The sequence below is a fragment of the Ambystoma mexicanum genome, chromosome 9, assembly GCF_040938575.1.
Source record: "Ambystoma mexicanum isolate Mex_15411 chromosome 9, UKY_AmexF1_1, whole genome shotgun sequence".
NCBI classification, from domain to species: domain Eukaryota; kingdom Metazoa; phylum Chordata; class Amphibia; order Caudata; family Ambystomatidae; genus Ambystoma; species Ambystoma mexicanum.
In genome coordinates, this window is record NC_090931.1 from 1,557,988,398 (window position 1) to 1,558,009,683 (window position 21,286).

At 48.7% G+C, this 21,286-nt stretch overlaps 1 protein-coding gene across 3 annotated transcripts in view; it reads right to left on the reverse strand.

The window, feature by feature from the left end:
• Positions 1-21,286, reverse strand: part of LOC138489520 (zinc finger protein 732-like) — a 298,978-nt gene that overhangs the window by 214,907 nt on the left and 62,785 nt on the right. For all 3 annotated transcript variants that reach the window (XM_069617265.1, XM_069617266.1, XM_069617264.1), the window contains exon 3: positions 6,574-6,675. In XM_069617265.1, coding sequence (XP_069473366.1) covers positions 6,574-6,675 — 102 coding nt within the window. The remainder of the gene's footprint in view (positions 1-6,573; positions 6,676-21,286) is intronic.

A 21,286-nucleotide genomic window follows, 5' to 3' on the forward strand; every position in this document is an offset into this window, starting at 1 on the left:
GGTAAAAAGACAAGGTTAAAAAGAATCAAAATCACAAATACTTTCAGAGGTTGGGCAAATAGTTTCAGTTCACTACAACCAGCAATTCAATTCAATAGGCCTGGCCCAAAGTCAATGGTTCGGAATCTTGGATAGGATAGCACAGTTCTGGTAGTAAACAGTTAAGTCTTTGCCACGATTTTTAGAAGTAGTTGGTCAGACAAAAGTTAGATGTTGGTTTAGGGAAAGACAAGCCTTCAAAGTTGGGAAAGTTTCACAAACTTTCACCGCGGCCAAACGGCGTTCTTGACCGCACTTGCACAGCACCTTGTAAGTGAAGAAAAGCTGTAGCTGAAGCAGTTGTTCCTGGCAGTTCCTGCAGCTCTCGCTGTTCCTGAGCTTCAGTTGCGGGGACAAGGAGGACGTCGGGAGGTTCCTGCACTGCCCAGGGAAGAGGCCACAAGCTTAGCAAAACGTTGGTTTAAGGTGCGAGTGCCTTAAAGAGCACAAACTGGTATCCTTCCCACTGGCTATCCGGTTTCAACAGCACTCCGAAGAAAATTCGACCAGTATAGGGACGGTGTCCAGGTGACTTGCGAGTTGGATGTTCCCACCAAACTCAAGGGTAGAAGTTAACCTTGAAGGGCTTCTCCGTCGATGGCGTTTCAGGCAATTCGGACCTGTAGCAGGGCTTCACCGTGGACCAGGAGTTGCAGCAGTCATCTTCCTTCAGCTCGTCTTCGGTTCTTTCATTCCAGTGGTCGACTGCTTTCCAAGTCCCAGAGACCTGCTTTTAAACAGTTTTCCCCCATTCATTCCAGCCTGGCTGTCTCTCATACAGAAGGGTGGCTGTCCTTGCCGGACAGCCAGCCGGCCAATCAAGCCAGAGTGCATTCAGGTCTCCTAGGAGACTAAGCACAGGGAGTTTCGGGCACCTCCCTCACATCCTGTCCACCCCAGACACTCGGGTGCCAGAGGAGGGCATCAGCCAAAGGCCAACGAACTAAGGGACCAAACCTGGTTTGGCGCGCAGAGAAACACAAGAAGGACCTTTCCTAAAAGAAACGGTGAAAAAAGTCGACCGAAGTCTGTTTTTACAGATAGGTCTTGGACGCCATATTGGAAAACATGGCTGACCCGATTTTTAGCTACCGGTGTTTGCGGTCGGGAAAAATCATAGTAGTTTAAAACCACTGCCACCAGCCAATTCAAGTAGAAAAGGCTAACATTTGACTGTTACATGAGTGTTTAGACTCAGGGGATGCTAGGCAACCCCTCCACCACTCTATAGGAAGATAGTGTTTGCTGGGTCTGTAAATTTAAAAAGACTAGTAAAGTCAATTTAACTTTACATGCTTTGGGAGACAGTAGTCAGTCCCAGGGAAGGTCTTTAAACCTTGCGGGGGGGGGGGAGGAGGGGGTGGGGGGGGAGTCTAAAGGACACCCCTCTTCCACTGCACTGAACGTGCTGTGTGACACACAAGAAAAAGATGATGCCTATGGAGTGGTTTAAAAACTCCATATCCAAAGAACACAAAAGTAAACACACACAAAATACATGGAAGAGTGGGGAAAAACAGCTCACACTCTTCCCAGGTAAAAAAAATCAAATCCTAGAAATCCAGCAAAGTTGCTGGGGGAGTCAAAAGGTAAGGGAAATAAGCACATTCTTGAGAATTTTCCCTAACAGTGCATGATATGGAGCAGTGAGGGAACACTGACAGGGGCTTTATCTTACTGCGATACCCTAGGAGGTGCATAATATAGTCACTGACTAAAACATCAATAGTCCTGCAAATCCACGCTGCACGGCAGAGGCTCCCAAGCCCTGTGCCATCTCTCAACACACAATCTACCCCATTGGAGAAGTGGGAGGCAATTCAGTCACTTATGCGCCCTGAACGGCCAGCGTGTTCCAAGGCGGTCCAATTGGAGAGCGCACAACATTCTGGCCTCTTGGCTGGCTGAAATGTTAACGTGCTGATCAGGGGCAGATTCCGCCCCTCCCCATTGAGAACACCGTATAACATTTTAAGAGGGGGAAATCCTGTGTTGGCCCCTTCTCCTGGCACGTGGAATGAGTCAACTCATGAAAGGCAGGCAGTGCCAAGAGAGGTGAGGCTTCTACTGAATTGGGGGTACACCAATCCACCCAATACGGAGATCCCTGCTATACCGGTTTGGGGAATTAATTAGCTGCTCTTCTGAAAAACGCTTAATACCAGAGACCAGTCTCGTAGCACAGGGCCAAGATTTGAACTTGTGCTGCGCTGCATTGTCTTGCTTCCAAGACAAACATTGCCCATGAACTATCCTCCCCGCCCCCCCGGGAAGGCACTGTCAAACCCTCCCAGTAGACAAAGTGCATCAAATAGAGGGCACTCTCCTCAAGCCACATTTCCTAGAAGGAAACTTAATCTGTGACAAAGAAAAGGTTATGTTGAGGGATAGGAAGATGGAATACAAGCAACGTGGCCCACCTGTGGCACGCTGTAGAGTTTCCCACTACTTAATGTGAAGAGGAGAGAGAGAGAGAGAGAGAGAGAGAGAGAGAGAGAGAGAGAGAGAGAGAGAGAGAGAGAGAGAGAGAGAGAGAGAGAGAGAGAGAGAGAGAGAGAGAGAGAGAGAGAGAGAGAGAGAGAGAGAGAGAGAGAGAGAGAGAGAGAGAGAGAGAGAGAGAGAGAGAGAGAACAGTGAAGCCTCATCCCCCGGTGTACTGACAGGTCTGCTTATGGACCATGCAGGTGCCTCTCTGCCTACGATTTCTACTGCTCCAAGAGAGGACGTGGCCCCCCTAGGCCGAAGACCAGAGCACTAATGTAATTGGACCTCTAGGAAGATACTGATCATTCTTTCTTCAGTGCCAGCATTTCACATGGCAACTGCAATGAGCCCCCGCAAACCGCAGCAGCTGCAACTACTGGCTCCACCTGAAGATATCCACAGGCAGAAGGCCTGCCTCACTTTGGTTCCGTCCTGGATGCTTACCTGAAGCTCAACCCCCTGCAAGACCAAAGTGCTACTGCAGAAACCCCCACATCCAGACCCGGCTCTCCGCTACGAGCGCCGAAGGCTTCACACCCCAGCTGGCCTCCTGGGTCAAGTCCTTTGGGTTCTATACAGACAGTAGTGCAAGGAGCACATAGCAAAAAAGACTGATGGCATGGCATCAACATTCCCTCCTGCAGGAAATCAAGTCCTTCATCCCAGCACACAACTTCAGATCTGCTGTCCATGCCGTGGACCTCTCCCTCCTGAATGGTGGCAATGCCCTCCTGGAAGGCCTCCCGGCGACTACCCTGGCATCCCCAAGATGTGTCCTAACTACGGAAGCAAGGCTGCGAAGTATCCTGAAAATTCGACCACATCAGCCCAACCCTCATCAAACTGGACTGGCTCCCACTGCAATTGCAAGCCTGCATCACCTTCACAACATGCAGCATCATCTAGAGGGCCATCGTCCTAAAGTCTGCAGGCAACCTTGACAAGGAAAGAACCAGAAGACAGGCTGACTGTGTACACCCCAGACTCCAAAACATCCCTCCTCACCCCCCGTCAACAGCAGATTTGCCCCCCTCATTTCTACATTCCATGAATGAGCTCAAGACGCCCCTCTTCAAGGAATGGCCCCTCCCCAACACCAAGGACCATCCATTACACACAACCTGACACTGGCCGAACTGCCCTTTGCCCACTCTCCCCTGCCCCCTTGCATCTCTACTTCCAGCGTGGTGTACTTCCCACTATGTATTGTAAGGCACTCTGTTGCTTCCCAAAGCTAGGACCGCGCTCAATAAATACCCAAATAAAATAGAACGATGCAGTCAAAGGAGCGTAGCAATGCCTCTGAGGAAACAGGAATTCTTCAATGGAGAAATGTGTTGCAACCTTACATACTTGAGGCAAGTGTCATTTTCAGTGTCACGGGTACAGTTTGCATGTATTATTTGTGCACAGGTGTAAGTGTAAGAAAGGGCACTGAGCCGTCTTATTACTTTAGCCTGGTCTTTCTGTTGAGCTGCCTTAGCTGCTTCGCCCCAAACAACTTGAGACCTGTCAAGGAAAAGGATGTCGAGGTCTCAAATGTTATCAACCCACAAATTACAACGGCGCCATGTTAAGATGGATCAGGGTCACTTGAAAATACAGGACATTGAGGGAAAATAGAGATGCACTTAATACCAACACCACATTGTGTGACCGTGACGGCTGCTGTGTATGTGTGTCTCTGAAAGTTCATGTCTATATCGGCCTGTGGCCGAGTGCTGTGCGCTTGCTTCTCTGTGTATATGGCTCTACCTATAACCAAGTGCTGTGCGCTTGCTTCTCTGTATACACAGCTCTGCCTGTGGCCGAGTGCTGTGCGCTTGCTTCTCTGTGTATATGGCTCTACCTGTAACCAAGTGCTGTGCGCTTGCTTCTCTGTGTATATGGCTCTACCTGTAACCAAGTGCTGTGCGCTTGCTTCTCTGTATACACAGCTCTGCCTGTGGCCAAGTGCTGTGCGCTTGCTTCTCTGTGTATATGGCTCTACCTGTAACCAAGTGCTGTGCGCTTGCTTCTCTGTATACACGGCTCTGCCTGTGGCCGAGTGCTGTGCGCTTGCTTCTCTGTATACACAGCTCTGCCTGTGGCCGAGTGCTGTAACTGTATACACAGCTCTGCCTGTGGCCGAGTGCTGTCCGCTTGCTTCTCTGTGTATATGGCTCTACCTGTAACCAAGTGCTGTGCACTTGCTTCTCTGTATACACAGCTCTGCCTGTGGCCGAGTGCTGTGCGCTTGCTTCTCTGTATACACAGCTCTGCCTGTGGCCGAGTGCTGTGCGCTTGCTTCTCTGTGTATATGGCTCTACCTGTAACCAAGTGCTGTGCGCTTGCTTCTCTGTATACACAGCTCTGCCTGTGGCTGAGAGCTATGCGCTTGTTTGCTCTGTGTACATGGATCGGACTGTGCCGAGCGCTATGCGCTTGCCTTCTCTGTGTACATGGCTCTGCCTTTGTCAGAGTGCTATACGCTTGCTTATCTGTGTACATGGATATGCCTGTGGCAGAGTGCTATGCGCTTCTTTGCCCTGTGTACATGGCTATGCCTGTGCGGAGCGCTATGCGCTTGCCTTCTCTGTGTACATGGCTCTGCCTTTGTCAGAGTGCCATGCGCTTGTTTGCTCTATGTACATGGATATGCCTGTGGCAGAGTGCTATGCGCTTCTTTGCCCTATGTACATGGCTATGCCTGTGCTGAGCGCTATGAACTTGCCTTCTCTGTGTACATGGCTCTGTCTGTGGCAGAGTGCCATGCGCTTGTTTGCTCTGTGTACATGGATCGGACTGTGCTGAGCGCTATGTGCTTGCCTTCTCTGTGTACATGGCTCTGCCTTTGTCAGAGTGCTATGCGCTTGCTTATCTGTGTACATGGATATGCCTGTGGCAGAGTGCTATGCGCTTGTTTGCTCTGTGTACATGGATCGGACTGTGCTGAGCGCTATGCGCTTGCCTTCTCTGTGTACATGGCTCTGCCTTTGGCAGAGTGCTATGCGCTTGTTTGCTCTGTGTACATGGATCAGACTGTGCTGAGCGCTATGCGCTTGCCTTCTCTGTGTACATGGCTCTGCCTTTGGCAGAGTGCTATGCGCTTGTTTGCTCTGTGTACATGGATCGGACTGTGCTGAGTGCTATGCGCTTGCTTATCTGTGTACATGGATATGCCTGTGGCAGAGTGCTATGCGCTTGCCTTCTCTGTGTACATGGCTCTGCCTGTGGCTGAGTGCTATGCATATTTTTGCTCTGTACATGGATCTGCCTGTGGCAGAGTGCTATGCGCTTTCCTTCTCTTTGTACATGGATCTGCCTGTGGCAGAGTACTATGCGCTTTCCTTCTCTTTGTACATGGATCTGCCTGTGGCAGAGTGCTATGCGCTTCTTTGCCCTGTGTACATGGCTATGCCTATGCTGAGCGCTATGAACTTGCCTTCTCTGTGTACATGGCTCTGCCTTTGGCAGAGTGCTATGCGCTTGTTTGCTCTGTGTACATGGATCAGACTGTGCTGAGCGCTATGCGCTTGCCTTCTCTGTGTACATGGCTCTGCCTTTGGCAGAGTGCTATGCGCTTGTTTGCTCTGTGTACATGGATCGGACTGTGCTGAGTGCTATGCGCTTGCTTATCTGTGTACATGGATATGCCTGTGGCAGAGTGCTATGCGCTTGCCTTCTCTGTGTACATGGCTCTGCCTGTGGCTGAGTGCTATGCATATTTTTGCTCTGTACATGGATCTGCCTGTGGCAGAGTGCTATGCGCTTTCCTTCTCTTTGTACATGGATCTGCCTGTGGCAGAGTACTATGCGCTTTCCTTCTCTTTGTACATGGATCTGCCTGTGGCAGAGTGCTATGCGCTTCTTTGCCCTGTGTACATGGCTATGCCTGTGCTGAGCGCTATGAACTTGCCTTCTCTGTGTACATGGCTCTGTCTGTGGCAGAGTGCCATGCGCTTGTTTGCTCTATGTACATGGATCTGCCTGTGGACGAGCGCTGTGCGCTTGCCTTCTTGGTGTACGTGGATCAGGTGGTGACAGATCACACCTGACCTAATCACTCACTTGAGGAAGGATCTGAACTGCTTAATTCCTGGTGATCCGTGGGGAGAGGATCCATTTTTTCTGCAGGCTTCAACGAAAACACAGAGGTGGCAATCAGAGGGCCTGGTAAGAAAAGGAAAACAGGTATTAATAGGTAATATCCTTCTCAGTGTAACCAGACTAAATGCACCAGTAACATAACTAGCGAGAAACAACAGAGGCGAAGACTACAGTCCACTGTGTGGGCGCGGGACCAGGTGAGGACACCCTGAAGACTACCGTGCATCTTTCCAAGGATAAGCAGAGTGGCAGTGGGCTCCACAAAGCCTATTCCCCAGAAGAATCCCTCAGGCATGTTTGGGTGCATTATGCTCAGGCATTCCGAGTCCTCAGAGGTACAGCAGGCCTTTATGTGTAGGAGCCCAAAAGTGCCCTTTGCATTTAGTATGCCACCAGTCCTTTAAAGAAACAGACACACAAAATCAGAAAACGTTCATTAGATGAACTGAAAATATTGTCCTGAGATGGTGTAATGCATTACCTTTCGAAGGCCAACGGAGCTCTTTCAAGAGTGGAGCGGGTAACAATGAGTGGACATTTATTTCACGCAGAAAAGAGCGTCTTCAGTGTAAACGTCACTGGGTAGAGAACGCATATGTATGGAAAGCGCAAGGCATGGCAGAGAACAAGTCTGGCACCAGGAAAAATGCTGTGTCCACGGAAAGCACAAGGGATGGCAGAGAACCAGTCTGGCACCAGAAAAAATGCATGGAAAGCACAAGGGATGGCAGAGAACCAGTCTGGCACCAGAAAAAATGCATGGAAAGCACAAGGGATGGCAGAGAACCAGTCTGGCACCAGAAAAAATGTTGTGTCCACGGAAAGCACAAGGGATGGCAGAGAACCAGTCTGGCACCAGAAGAAATGCATGGAAAGCACAAGGGATGGCAGAGAACCAGTCTGGCACCAGAAAAAATGCTGTGTCCATGGAAAGCACAAGGCATGGCAGAGAACCAGTCTGGCACCAGGAAAAATGCACAGAAAGCACAAGGCAGGGCAGAGAACCAGTCTGGCACCAGGAAAAATGCTGTGTCCACGGAAAGCACAAGGGATGGCAGAGAACCAGTCTGGCACCAGAAAAAATGCATGGAAAGCACAAGGGATGGCAGAGAACCAGTCTGGCACCAGAAAAAATGCATGGAAAGCACAAGGGATGGCAGAGAACCAGTCTGGCACCAGAAAAAATGTTGTGTCCACGGAAAGCACAAGGGATGGCAGAGAACCAGTCTGGCACCAGAAGAAATGCATGGAAAGCACAAGGGATGGCAGAGAACCAGTCTGGCACCAGAAAAAATGCTGTGTCCATGGAAAGCACAAGGCATGGCAGAGAACCAGTCTGGCACCAGGAAAAATGCACAGAAAGCACAAGGCAGGGCAGAGAACCAGTCTGGCACCAGGAAAAATGCACAGAAAGCATAAGGCAGGGCAGAGAACCAGTCTGGCACCAGGAAACATGCACAGAAAGCACAAGGCAGGGCAGAGAACCAGTCTGGCACCAGGAAAAATGCACAGAAAGCACAAGGCAGGGCAGAGAACCAGTCTGGCACCAGGAAAAATGCACAGAAAGCACAAGGCAGGGCAGAGAACCAGTCTGGCACCAGGAAAAATGCACAGAAAGCACAAGGCAGGGCAGAGAACCAGTCTGGCACCAGGAAACATGCACAGAAAGCACAAGGCAGGGCAGAGAACCAGTCTGGCACCAGGAACAATGCATGAAAAGCACAAGGGATGGCAGAGAATCAGTCTGGCACCAGGAAAAATGCATAATGGTTATCATTACACATAACTGCACATTCTAGCAGTGCTGCGAATCAAACTTTGAAGGACATTTTACTCACAAAAGCTGTTGCACATAATGTGTCCACAAAATCGTATTCAAGGAATTTTAAAGAGACGCCCAATACATTCAAAACATGGTTCATAGCATTTTGGAGGCGACTTGAAATGAAAAACAAAAACACAACTGGAAAATCCCTGTGCTGACTTTAATTTTCCCACATAACATTTCTGTGTGCATCACACTGGCAGAGCACTTTCCAGCACTGTGTACCAAAAGATAAGTATTTGGCTTTTGAAGTGTGTTAGGGAGAATTCTCTGAAATTTGCTAATTCCCTTCTACCTTACAGACCCCCCCCCCCCAGCTCTTTTGTTGGACTTTAGGACGTTTTATCTCTCATGTAATTTTTATGTGATTCATTTTCTGTGTTTCTTTTGTTTATGGAGTCTGACAAACTCCATAGGCATCATCTTTTACATTGTGTCACACAGCACCTTCAGTGCAGTGGCACAGGGAAGTCAGATTTCCCAAAGGTTTAAATACCTTCTCTTGGATAAACTACTGTTTCCCAGAGCAGTAAAGTGAAATTGACTTTACTTACCTTTGTAACTTTCTAGACCCAGCACACCCTATCTTACAATAGGGGTGCTGGAGGGGTTACTTAAGTTTCTCATGCAACATTTTTATGTTACCGTTTCTACAAATAATGGCTGGTGGCAGTGGTTTACTTTTTACTACCATTGTGTGTTTTACCCCGGGCTGCGTTCGCACCTGCAGTTAAGCACCCATGGGTGCTCATTTCGTCAAAATGTCGCCAGTCTTTTTTCGCCATTTCTGGTTGGAAAGGTCCTTCTTGAGATTTACTCTGCGCGCCAAACCAGGTTTGGTCTCTTAGCTCGTTTTGTCTTTGGCGGGTTTCACGAGTGAAACCCGCCTCTGGCTCCAGGGTGTCTGGCAGGTGCAAGAAGTGTTGGAGGTGCCCAAAACTCACTGTGCTTAATCCCCTTGGTTACAGGAATGCACCCAAAGGTGATTGGCCAGCTGGCTGTCCGGCAAGAACAGCCACCCTGATGTGTGATTGACAGCTAGGCTGGAAAGAATGGGAATAACAAGGGGGGTCCTGGGAGTCTCTCTGCCAGACATTAGTCCTGGTTACGAGAGCCTTAGCCAGATTGTATAGCTCACTATCTTTCACAGAGGAGAAATATCCAAAACATATCAGTCTTTGTCCTGCCCTGGGGCAGTCCAGCACCAAAATACTAGGCAATTCTCCTGTGAACAAGAGTACCAACAGCAACCCCAGAACACTCCCCCTTGTTAATTTGCATAATTTAAGTAACTTTAGGTCACCCCAAGTTACTAGGGGAATCCAGACGTGGACCCTTGCTCACTATTCTTAGAGAGGCACAGCTCCACCCTACTGATGTGGTCTAACCAGACAACCACAAGTCTAAGGTTGCTGTTGGTACTCTTGTTCAGAGGAAAATTGCCTAGCATTTCGGTGCTGGACTGCCCCAGGGCAGGACAGAGACTGATATGTTTTGCATATTTCTCGTTTATGAAAGACAGTGAGCTAAAGAATCTGGGTAAGGCTCTCGTAACCAGGGCTAATGTCCGACTCCCAGGACCCCCCCTGTTAATTTGGAATCAATGGGAGAAACCTGCATAAAAGGTGAGGCTTTTTGGCTTGGAAGGCAGAGTCGACCACTGGACGAAGGAATCCGAAGAAGAACTTGGAAGAGGCGCCTGCTGCAACCCATCGACCATTGGTTTGCCCGGTGAAGCCCTGCTGCTATGCTGAAGCTCCGAATTCGCCTCGACTTGAGAGGCCCTGCAAGGACGACTTCTCCCTGTGAGTTGGTGGGACCAATCAACTTAAAGTAAGCCCACCTGGACATCCTCTTGAAGCTGGTTGCATTTCCACTGCCGTTGCTGCTGGAACCGAAGAGCCAGGGAGAGGAACACCAGAGTGTGTGCGTTGCTTTTAAGTCAGACCCGAGCGCTATGAAGATCCTCCGGACTTCCCTGATGCAGGACTGGCCAAACCTGAGCCACCTCAACATAGTGCTGGACCCCAGAAGCAAGGAACGTCTGAAGTGGCGTCCGAGAACTGCTGTGTTTCTATTTGCTGTCAGACGCGAGGAACTGAAACACTGAAGGACCACTGAATTGAATTTTGCCCATTTCTGCCGCTGACCATCCCATTGCAGAGCAGGAGTCCTCAGACGTCCTCCCTCTTGTCCCAACGAATGAGGCCCAGGAACAAAGGCTTATGCGGAGCTGCACATGAACAGAATCCAGCTGGAAGCATTTCTTCTAACCAGAGGTCCTGTCCAGTCTAAGAGAACTTACCTCTTGTTGTGTAGCCTTGCTTGCTCTCAGTTGAGCCCTGTCTTGGTTACCTTGCAGAGTTGCTAAAGCTTTGCCCCTCACAAGCCTCCCAGCTTGTGGCCCTGCAAGTGCACTATTTTTCTACAAACATTGTGTAAGACTTTCTACCTACCTGCGAAGAAGATCTTCAGTCCCCCTTGACATTGTGCAATTAACATTGGCTGTCCCGGCTCCACGAGTGACTCTTCTTCCCTCTGACTCTGTGCTGTCTCTTTCCTCAGGACAGGGTTACATTTACTCTGCATTGGAAGGTTTCAAAAGTACTTTCCTGTCTATGAATTATCTGTTAAACTTTGTTTTATTCCTCTATGCTATAGTTTACACCAAACTCAGTATTGCTCTAAATGTACCAATGATAAATCAATGTCCACAGTGCCCTAGATATTTAAGTCACCTGAGGGTGTAGGAAGTGTCTGTGTGCCATCCCAAATGGGTGTCATCTGATTTAGAGAAACTAACAGTGTGTTCTGAAGTATATTTAAGTGTTACATGTTTTGCTCCCTTTCTAAAGAAGCCTTATATAACTGACTGTGAAATGACTTAATAGTTTTATCAAGAAACCTTGAGTGTAAGAGTTTATTTGAATACTTGTAACTTTAAATCTCTGTAACTCCACTACAGCTCACATTGACCCCTCTTGAGATGAGTCTGGCTGCTCAACCACACTACCAACCTGTGTAGTACAGACGTCCTCCTGGCATTAGGAACCCAACCTTTGGTATACAAGGTTATTTTAGTGCACCCAAAGGTTACTGCATACAACCTTGCCTAACAGTGTCTATGCCATGTCCGGTCTATGCAGCGATTGAAATACAGTTCACTTTGCTTACTAGCATGCGTGCCTGGTGGCCAATACAGAATATTTCCTGTATGGTTAAATGGCGCAAGGCGCCTCGTGCACATGTTCTGACCTACTTCTCGCTTTTCTTTTCTCATCGCTTCCTGTAAGGAAGGCATGTTATTAAAGTAAGACAGACACAAGTGATCACTTTTCAAGGGTGTTTATTGAACTTATCAGGGTAGTGAAAAACACCTAATCTAAACCTAAATCTAAGATGGGCGCAAGCTACGACCATCAAATAGGAATAATGCAGTCCTAGTGGTGCCTTGTCAAAATAAAAGTGCCTATACTAAGAAAACTATTGCCAATCCTTACCACTATGCTACAAATAGTGTGGGATAATGTTCACAACAGAAAGAAGTGTTCACAAAATGATGAGTCAGGATGTTTAGGCCGTTGGCCTCTCTTTCCACGTTTTTAGCACGGGACAAGCCGGGTCACTCGAGCACAGCATACTCTTGGGCTTTTTCGGCACAAGGTCACAGTTAATTTTACCAACATCAGAGCTTTCTGTGCCCAAGTTTCTTTTCCTGATGTACCAGAAACAATGAAGAGACGTTCCTTTCCAAATTTCCTTGAAACACTTGTGTATAGGTGCGTTACAAATGCCATATCATATCATATCATAATCAAGTCGGGCGATTCACTCTTCACCCTGGATTCCCCCCCCCCCCCCCCCTCCCCCTCAGCCGGGCTCAGATCCTATTTCCCCAATTAGCCTCCCTCAGTCGGGTTCAAACCAACTTCAGCTTACAATCGAAGACTTTCGAATGTGCATGGGATTCAACTGAACCCGCTGCAGGATCACTTTGATTTCACAGTTCAATATTTTTATTACACACCCGGGGGAGGTCCCGGGGGTGGGGGGCCGGTTGTGTTACCAAATAGACCTTAGAGTGTGCAGCCACATGGCGCCAGACGACTCTATCTGGTTCCCATTTCCATTTCATAAAGTTCAATTGTATACAAGTTCTTTCTTCATACAATATTGCCGATTACAACCTTGAGCATAACAGTCCAGTCTGCTATCAGTTTCTCTTACTCAGCGGCTGTGCTGAACTCACAGGTGTTGCTTTGCTGTCGGAGTCAGGGACAGTACCACAGTAGCAATCGCTTCTCTATCAATGCAGGAGAGCCCTGTGTACCTTTAAAACAAACAAACAAACAAACAAACAAACAAACAAACAAACACACACACACACACAAAACACCATTCAGCAGCTGCAATTCTGGGTCTTAGGTTTCCTTTCCTTGAGGCTTCTTGAAAGTTGCAAAACTTTGTTGAAAAGGGCAAGGGTAATTCCCTCCTTGTCGTCCTCTCTGCTCTCGCCACCTTTCGCCTCGGTTTAAACTGCCATCTTGGAATTGCTGCTTCCTCATGCATTTTGCCTTGCTTAAAAAGTGTGCTTTCGTGTTCCGCCTTTTATCCATGTGGGGTTAGTGTGATGGAAGTCGGGTGTGTGTGTAATTATCAGAAATTGCCTGACTCTGCCTGACCCTTCCGCTGGGACAGGTCAGGTATTCGGCTCTGGTGTTAGTCCACTGTCGCTCACAATGAATTGTCCGTCTCAGGAAAGGGGGAAGGGGTGGAGTTTCTTCCAGGTGTGCATACACAGACAGGGTTCAGGAGGTTCTTCCAGGTGGGTGTGCACACACAGACAGGGCTCTGCAGGTTCTTGCAGGTGTGCATACTCACAGACAGCGTGCAGCAGGTTCTTCCAGGTGTGTGTACTCGCAGACAGGGTCAAGCAAGTCCTTCAAGGTGCGCATAAAGAGACAGGGCTCCGCAGGTTCTTCCAGGTGCGCATACACAGCTAGGGCTCTGCAGGTTCTTCCAGGTGCGTATACACAGCTAGGGATCCGCTGGTTCTTCCAGGTGCTTATACACAGCTAGGGATCTGCAGGTTCTTCCAGGTGCGCATACACAGCTAGGGCTATGCAGGTTCTTCCAGGTGCGTATACACAGCTAGGGATCCGCTGGTTCTTCCAGGTGCGTATACACAGCCAGGTATCCGCAGGTTCTTCCAGGTGCGCATACACAGCTAGGTATCCGCAGGTCCTTCCAGGTGCGCAGACACAGACAGCAGGTCCTTCAAGGTGCGCAGACACAGACAACGTTCAGCAGGTCCTTCAAGATGCGCATACACAGACAGCATTCAGCAGGTCCTTCAAGGTGTGTGTACTCATAGGTAGACAGGGCTCAGCAGGTTCTTCCAGGTGTGCGTACTCACGGACAGGGGTCAGCAGGTTCTTTCACAGATCATGCCCCCATTTAAATTATCATCTTGAACTGCTGTTACAATGTTTTACTTAGAAAAATATTGTAAAGTCTTACACAAAAGGAAGAATTCAAGTAAGTGTCTGCTGGGAAGAAATTAATTAAGTTCCAAGAGTCAGAGTATACATGGAAGGCAAAAGTTGAGGTAGGATGAGTGATATTAAAAAACGTAAAGTCCCGTTCTTACCCGATTTGGGGGCCACCAATACTTTTTGCTGGACTCTTTGGTTTAGGGCTGCCTTTTTTCTCCTTGCCAGACAATCTAAAATATTGGTGCAAGAGCAAACTATTTTTTATTCTCAGCTTTAAGAGTCCTTGAGACAACCGTGACAAGGCAGGCACCTTGCCCTTGTCAAGACGGGATGAGAAACCCTCTCAGGTCTACCAGGGAGCAATCCAGAACCAGTCCTATCTCCGAGGAGGACCGTTGAGAGGGCTCCAATCCCTCTCTCCCGCTCTCCCTCGCTCCCTCTCTCCCTCTCTCCCTCCAGATCCTTTTATTATGCACAAAAACCTGCGATGGTGGAGACCTCAGCCCACCTGTCAGAGGACCAAAAACATTCAAACCCAGAGTGGCTGAACAATCATGAATCTGCAGCGCAGCCAGGCATGTCCTCACTATGGCGTGGATGTGGCTACAACTCGCTCCCCAGTCCAAACCAATTTCCCCAAGCTCCAGCCAGCACCTGCAAAGAGGATGAACATGGCCTACCCCGGAGGCAGGCAGGCAGGCAGGCAGACTGCAAGCAAAAATGAAAGGGCTTATACAGAGCTTCAAAAAAATAGCGAGTAAAATACTCCCACTTCAAACCCTTATCTGGATCTCGGACGCTGACCCGAGCATCCTCTTGGCCTTTTGAGGAAGTCTTCCAGGAAAAGATGGTCATGGATCAGCTTGAAGAGCACATTGAGGCCGATGCACATTTCCACGAGCATCAATCAGGCTTCATACTCAGGGTTTGAGGGTGGTTATCACTACTCGAACAAACATCTGGGTAAAACCTCTTAAATCCTGGATTGCAACCTGCAATGAACCTCCTATACGCCTCTGAAGGCCAAGACATTGTAGAGCAGGTTAACCTCTAACACGGCCGATTTGAACCAGTAATGGTGGGAACAGCCCTTGCCTGGCTGACAACATTCCACAAAAACAGATAGTTCCACATGTTATTGGGCCGAAATGCTTTGAAGCCAATCCAACAGGGCGCATCAATGATAAGCATTACCCCCATGTTCGTTTAACTTCGATATGCAACGTCCCACAAAATATTGCCATCCTTGGAGTACGTGTTCCAACTCTGGCTGTCACACAGATCCTAAACACCTCAAACAGTGCCACGTCACTGACTGCTTGCAATAGATCCAGGACTGGATTACGCACAGGTTCCGATGCATCAATGTGTACAAATCGGAAATTCTGATTTGCTCCCCAAGTACAAATCCAACCTTTAACTGGCCCTTTCCATGGGTGCTCCCCCAGCACTAGTGAAGATGCTCAAGCACTGGTATGTCATTCTAGATGAGTCGTCTAGAGAATGTCGTGGTGCTACCATCCCCTCGTCCTATCCAGACAAAACTACCGTAATGGCTTTCATGCAACAGTGACCAAACATATTGTGTAACGCCTACAGCTAGTCCGACCCAGGGCAACACAGATCATCCCAGACCTTCACAGAAACTTGCCAATCCTGAAAGGTTGTCACTGGCTCCCCTTGGAGCACAGAGTGGCACCAACATCCTGGGCAGGTAAAATGGGATTTACCATCCAGAAACCTCATTACATCAACAAGCTGAAGCCTCCTTTTTGTGCCCAGAACTCACATGATTTGCAGAGAAGGCATCAGGCCAGCCATGATTGGCACCAAGACCTGGAACAAGCTGCTTAACAACCAAACACTCAAGAGAACCACCTCCATTTCAGGAACAACTAAAAATCTCTTCTTGAGGGGATTTCCAAAGTGACTCGCAGACATCTTCAAGTTGACTGACTGCTCAATTGCCTCAGAACAATGCCACCTAAAGACCTGTACCCTATCTTAGAACAAAAGGGATCTTGTCACACAATGACACTGATTTAAAGTGCCAGCTGCTAAGGAGCCACAAGTGCCACCAGGGAATATTACATTATTGCAGTGTACTCGAACATACAAAGAGCTTTATTAATTTGTAGGGCGCACCACAATTATGTTTTTTTTAATTTGTAGGGCACACGCTTTAGACGTTACAATAAATGCTGCTCGATTGAAGCAAATGATTGCTTTTCAAAATGTCGTTTATGTTATTACATGTCCTCAGTCGCAATCATATTCTGGTAAGAGGAATAATTGACACTCCAAGTCATTCTGGGATACAACTACGAGACTGCAAGATGCAAATAGGAAAATGCAGTATCCAGATTTCCCGCATATAAAATGGCCTACTCAGTTGAAACAATAAAATCCCTCTGTATCCTTTCCATAAAGTTGGTTGAACCATTATCAAGATTCAATGGTTCAATATCCCAGCTCGAGGGGTCAACCCCATCTCGGATAGACTCTGCCCTCCTCCAACGCAACTGGCCACTCTTCAAAGGACTGCCCCACCCTTTGACTCAGCCTTATCAATGACCATTCAGCTGAAAACAAACCCCTCCCCTTTAATTCCACAAACGAAGCCAGCCTGGCAAAAAAATAACCTCTAGAAGCTGAATGATATCACGTCTAACCCCAACCTTCTCAGCACCACCAGGCACCAGAAAGAAGAAAATAAATACATGAATAAAGACTTCATTATCAGCTCAACAACAGCCACTCCATACCAAGAGATTAGCTACCAGAAACATCCTCCACCCTCCTAGATGCCAATCACAGCCCGTGAAGCACAACCCAGCCTTGCCTCCTAGATGCCATTCACAGCCCCTAAGCATAACCCAGCCTTGCCTCCTAGATGGCAATCACAGCCCCTGAAGCATAACCCAGCCTTTCCTCCTAGATGCCATTCACAGCCTGCGAAGCATAACCCAGCCTTGCCATCCTAGATGCCATTCACAGCCTGCGAAGCATAACCCAGCCTTGCCATCCTAGATGCCATTCACAGCCTGCGAAGCATAACCCAGCCTTGCCATCCTAGATTCTATTCACAGCCTTCTAAGCATAACCCAGCCTTGCCATCCTAGATGCCATTCACAGCCCTCGAAGCACAACCCAGCCTTGCCATCCTAGATGCCATTCACAGCCTGCGAAGCATAACCCAGCCTTGCCATCCTAGATTCTATTCACAGCCTTCTAAGCATAACCCAGCCTTGCCATCCTAGATGCCATTCACAGCCCTCGAAGCACAACCCAGCCTTGCCATCCTAGATTCTATTCACAACCTTCTAAGCATAACCCAGCCTTGCCATCCTAGATGCCATTCACAGCCCTCGAAGCACAACCCAGCCTTGCCATCCTAGATGCCATTCACAGCCCTCGAAGCATAACCCAGCCTTGCCATCCTAGATGCCATTCACAGCCCTCGAAGCACAACCCAGCCTTGCCATCCTAGATGCTATTCACAGCCTTCGAAGCACAACCCAGCCTTGCCATCCTAGATGCCATTCACAGCCCTCGAACCATAACCCAGCCTTGCCATCTTAGATGCCATTCACAGCCCTCGAACCATAACCCAGCCTTGCCATCCTAGATGCCATTCATAGCCCCTGAAGCATAACCCAGCCTTGCCTCCTAGATGCCATTCACAGACCTCAAAGCGTAATCCAGCCTTGCCATTCACAGCCTGCGAAGCATAACCCAGCCTTGCCATCCTAGATGCCATTCACAGCCTGCGAAGCATAACCCAGCCTTGCCATCCTAGATTCTATTCACAGCCTTCTAAGCATAACCCAGCCTTGCCATCCTAGATGCCATTCACAGCCCTCGAAGCACAACCCAGCCTTGCCATCCTAGATGCCATTCACAGCCTGCGAAGCATAACCCAGCCTTGCCATCCTAGATTCTATTCACAGCCTTCTAAGCATAACCCAGCCTTGCCATCCTAGATGCCATTCACAGCCCTCGAAGCACAACCCAGCCTTGCCATCCTAGATGCCATTCACAGCCTGCGAAGCATAACCCAGCCTTGCCATCCTAGATTCTATTCACAGCCTTCTAAGCATAACCCAGCCTTGCCATCCTAGATGCCATTCACAGCCCTCGAAGCACAACCCAGCCTTGCCATCCTAGATTCTATTCACAGCCTTCTAAGCATAACCCAGCCTTGCCATCCTAGATGCCATTCACAGCCCTCGAAGCACAACCCAGCCTTGCCATCCTAGATGCTATTCACAGCCCTCGAAGCACAACCCAGCCTTGCCATCCTAGATTCTATTCACAGCCTTCTAAGCATAACCCAGCCTTGCCATCCTAGATGCCATTCACAGCCCTCGAAGCACAACCCAGCCTTGCCATCCTAGATGCTATTCACAGCCTTCGAAGCACAACCCAGCCTTGCCATCCTAGATGCCATTCACAGCCCTCGAACCATAACCCAGCCTTGCCATCTTAGATGCCATTCACAGCCCTCGAACCATAACCCAGCCTTGCCATCCTAGATGCCATTCACAGCCCCTAAGCATAACCCAGCCTTGCCATCCTAGATGCCATTCACAGCCCTCGAAGCATAACCCAGCCTTGCCATCCTAGATGCCATTCACAGCCCCCTAAGCATAACCCAGCCTTGCCATCCTAGATGCCATTCACAGCCCCCTAAGCATAACTCAGCCTTGCCATCCTAGATGCCATTCACAGCCCTCGAAGCATAACCCAGCCTTGCCATCCTAGATGCCATTCATAGCCCCTGAAGCATAACCCAGCCTTGCCTCCTAGATGCCATTCACAGACCTCAAAGCGTAATCCAGCCTTGCCATTCACAGCCTGCGAAGCATAACCCAGCCTTGCCATCCTAGATTCTATTCACAGCCTTCTAAGCATAACCCAGCCTTGCCATCCTAGATGCCATTCACAGCCCTCGAAGCACAACCCAGCCTTGCCATCCTAGATTCTATTCACAGCCTTCTAAGCATAACCCAGCCTTGCCATCCTAGATGCCATTCACAGCCCTCGAAGCACAACCCAGCCTTGCCATCCTAGATTCTATTTACAGCCTTCTAAGCATAACCCAGCCTTGCCATCCTAGATGCCATTCACAGCCCTCGAAGCACAACCCAGCCTTGCCATCCTAGATGCTATTCACAGCCTTCGAAGCACAACCCAGCCTTGCCATCCTAGATGCCATTCACAGCCCTCGAACCATAACCCAGCCTTGCCATCTTAGATGCCATTCACAGCCCTCGAACCATAACCCAGCCTTGCCATCCTAGATGCCATTCACAGCCCCTAAGCATAACCCAGCCTTGCCATCCTAGATGCCATTCACAGCCCTCGAACCATAACCCAGCCTTGCCATCTTAGATGCCATTCACAGCCCTCGAACCATAACCCAGCCTTGCCATCCTAGATGCCATTCACAGCCCCTAAGCATAACCCAGCCTTGCCATCCTAGATGCCATTCACAGCCCTCGAAGCATAACCCAGCCTTGCCATCCTAGATGCCATTCACAGCCCCCTAAGCATAACCCAGCCTTGCCATCCTAGATGCCATTCACAGTGCTCAAAGCATAACCCAGCCTTGCCATCCTAGATGGCATTCACAGCCCGTGAAGTGTAACCCAACCATGCCATCCTAGATGCCATTCACAGCCCCCTAAGCATAACTCAGCCTTGCTTGTGCAATAACATTATAATACTTGATGGCTGCAATGTATGGGCTGAAGAACCAACTCCAACTTTCTACAATGAATATGATGTCCCACAAACTCTAAAGGCCACTCATGGAATGCATCTTAACGCAGAACCTGGAGATGGACCACACTTAGGACTAGACCGGTTTCTTGGTCACTTCCAACACCATTTCTTGAGGCGTTTCTTCACGTAAAGGATTGACGAAGCTCAGAACAGCAACGTTTGCAAATCATGTCTCGCCTATCAAGTGTCTTCCACCCAGAACATTCGTAATCTTAGCCACAAGTTCTGTTATCAAAAAGATCAAAGACTGATCGGCAACTCTTTGCAAGCAGCTCCACCGCCAATCACCACTCTACCAGCACCATTTGCTACATAGGCACTTTATAAATACCCAATAAATCAGATTAACCATTTTAACAAAGCCTAAGCCCTGATATCACGAAGGCCATCAAGGATTCAGGTCTGTCTGATCCCCCCCCCCTTCACCCTTCATCCCAGCGCTCCTTTGATCATCATCATCAAGTCCTTCCAGCAAGGGAGGTTTCCATCATTATTAAGACACGAAACCCCAGCCACTCTTACATAACAGCGCTGATTGATATTAGGGTAACCATCTCTAAGCAACTAGACGGCACTAATGGGTAACTCGAATCATCATCATCCTGCCAGCAGCATTCACCGCCGTTCACCATGATGCGGTCATCGAATGTCACAGCCTCTGGTTCAACGTCTCTGCTTGCGCAATCGATGGCAGAAGCAGAGATATTGGAGTCAGTTCTTTATAGGAGCAAAGATTGCAAGAAGTCAATGAGGTCCTTTTGGCGCTCCCTCTCAAATGCCTCATTGCCTGAACCTTCAAATGTATGCATCCCACTCGCCCCATGACCCCACCCTCAGCCTCCCTTGTTAGGGACTTCACGATCCGTAATTGCCTCAGGTTCATTAAGAGCTGGATAACAAATGAACAAGCGTCGGCAATGCCGATAGCTTGGGAATTTGTGTAGGCATGGGAAAGTCACTTGCCAGGCACTGCCATAGTGGTATTTACTGCCCATCAATGGCAGCGGGTGCAAAATGGTGCAAGTACCTGGGCCTCTAATAGCAGTGTCTGACAAATGCCCAATGCTTACACACAGGTTAAAAACTGTTGGCTTTGCCAATGCTCGTTTTAAACAGGATTTCAGTGAAGGACAAGCATAGTGCCGGTCAGACAGCACAGCGAGTAGAGCGCTCGCTTTGACATCTGTGCAGAACCTGCTGACACAGGTTTGAATCCCAGCTGGCCCAAACTCAGCATTTCATCTTTCCGAGGTCGAAGAATGAGCACACTGTGGGTAGTAATAAGCAGCGCTCAGATGCCTGAGGGTTCGTAGCGCTATATAAATGAAAAATATTATTATAGTGCTTACAAAGAGAGTGGTTGAAGGCAGTCCTGGTTAATACATTTTTATTACACCAGTGGTGCGTTTACACCTCCAAATAAGTCCTTAACTCTCAGACTTATGCTTTGAAAAAACACTGGCAGGCACTTTGAGTGCAAAGATTGATTGAAAGGCTTGTTTAAAGCAAGTCCAAAGAGTTCCCATGAAAAGATGTTTTTGGCGAGGAGGGGCAGGAGCTGGGTGGG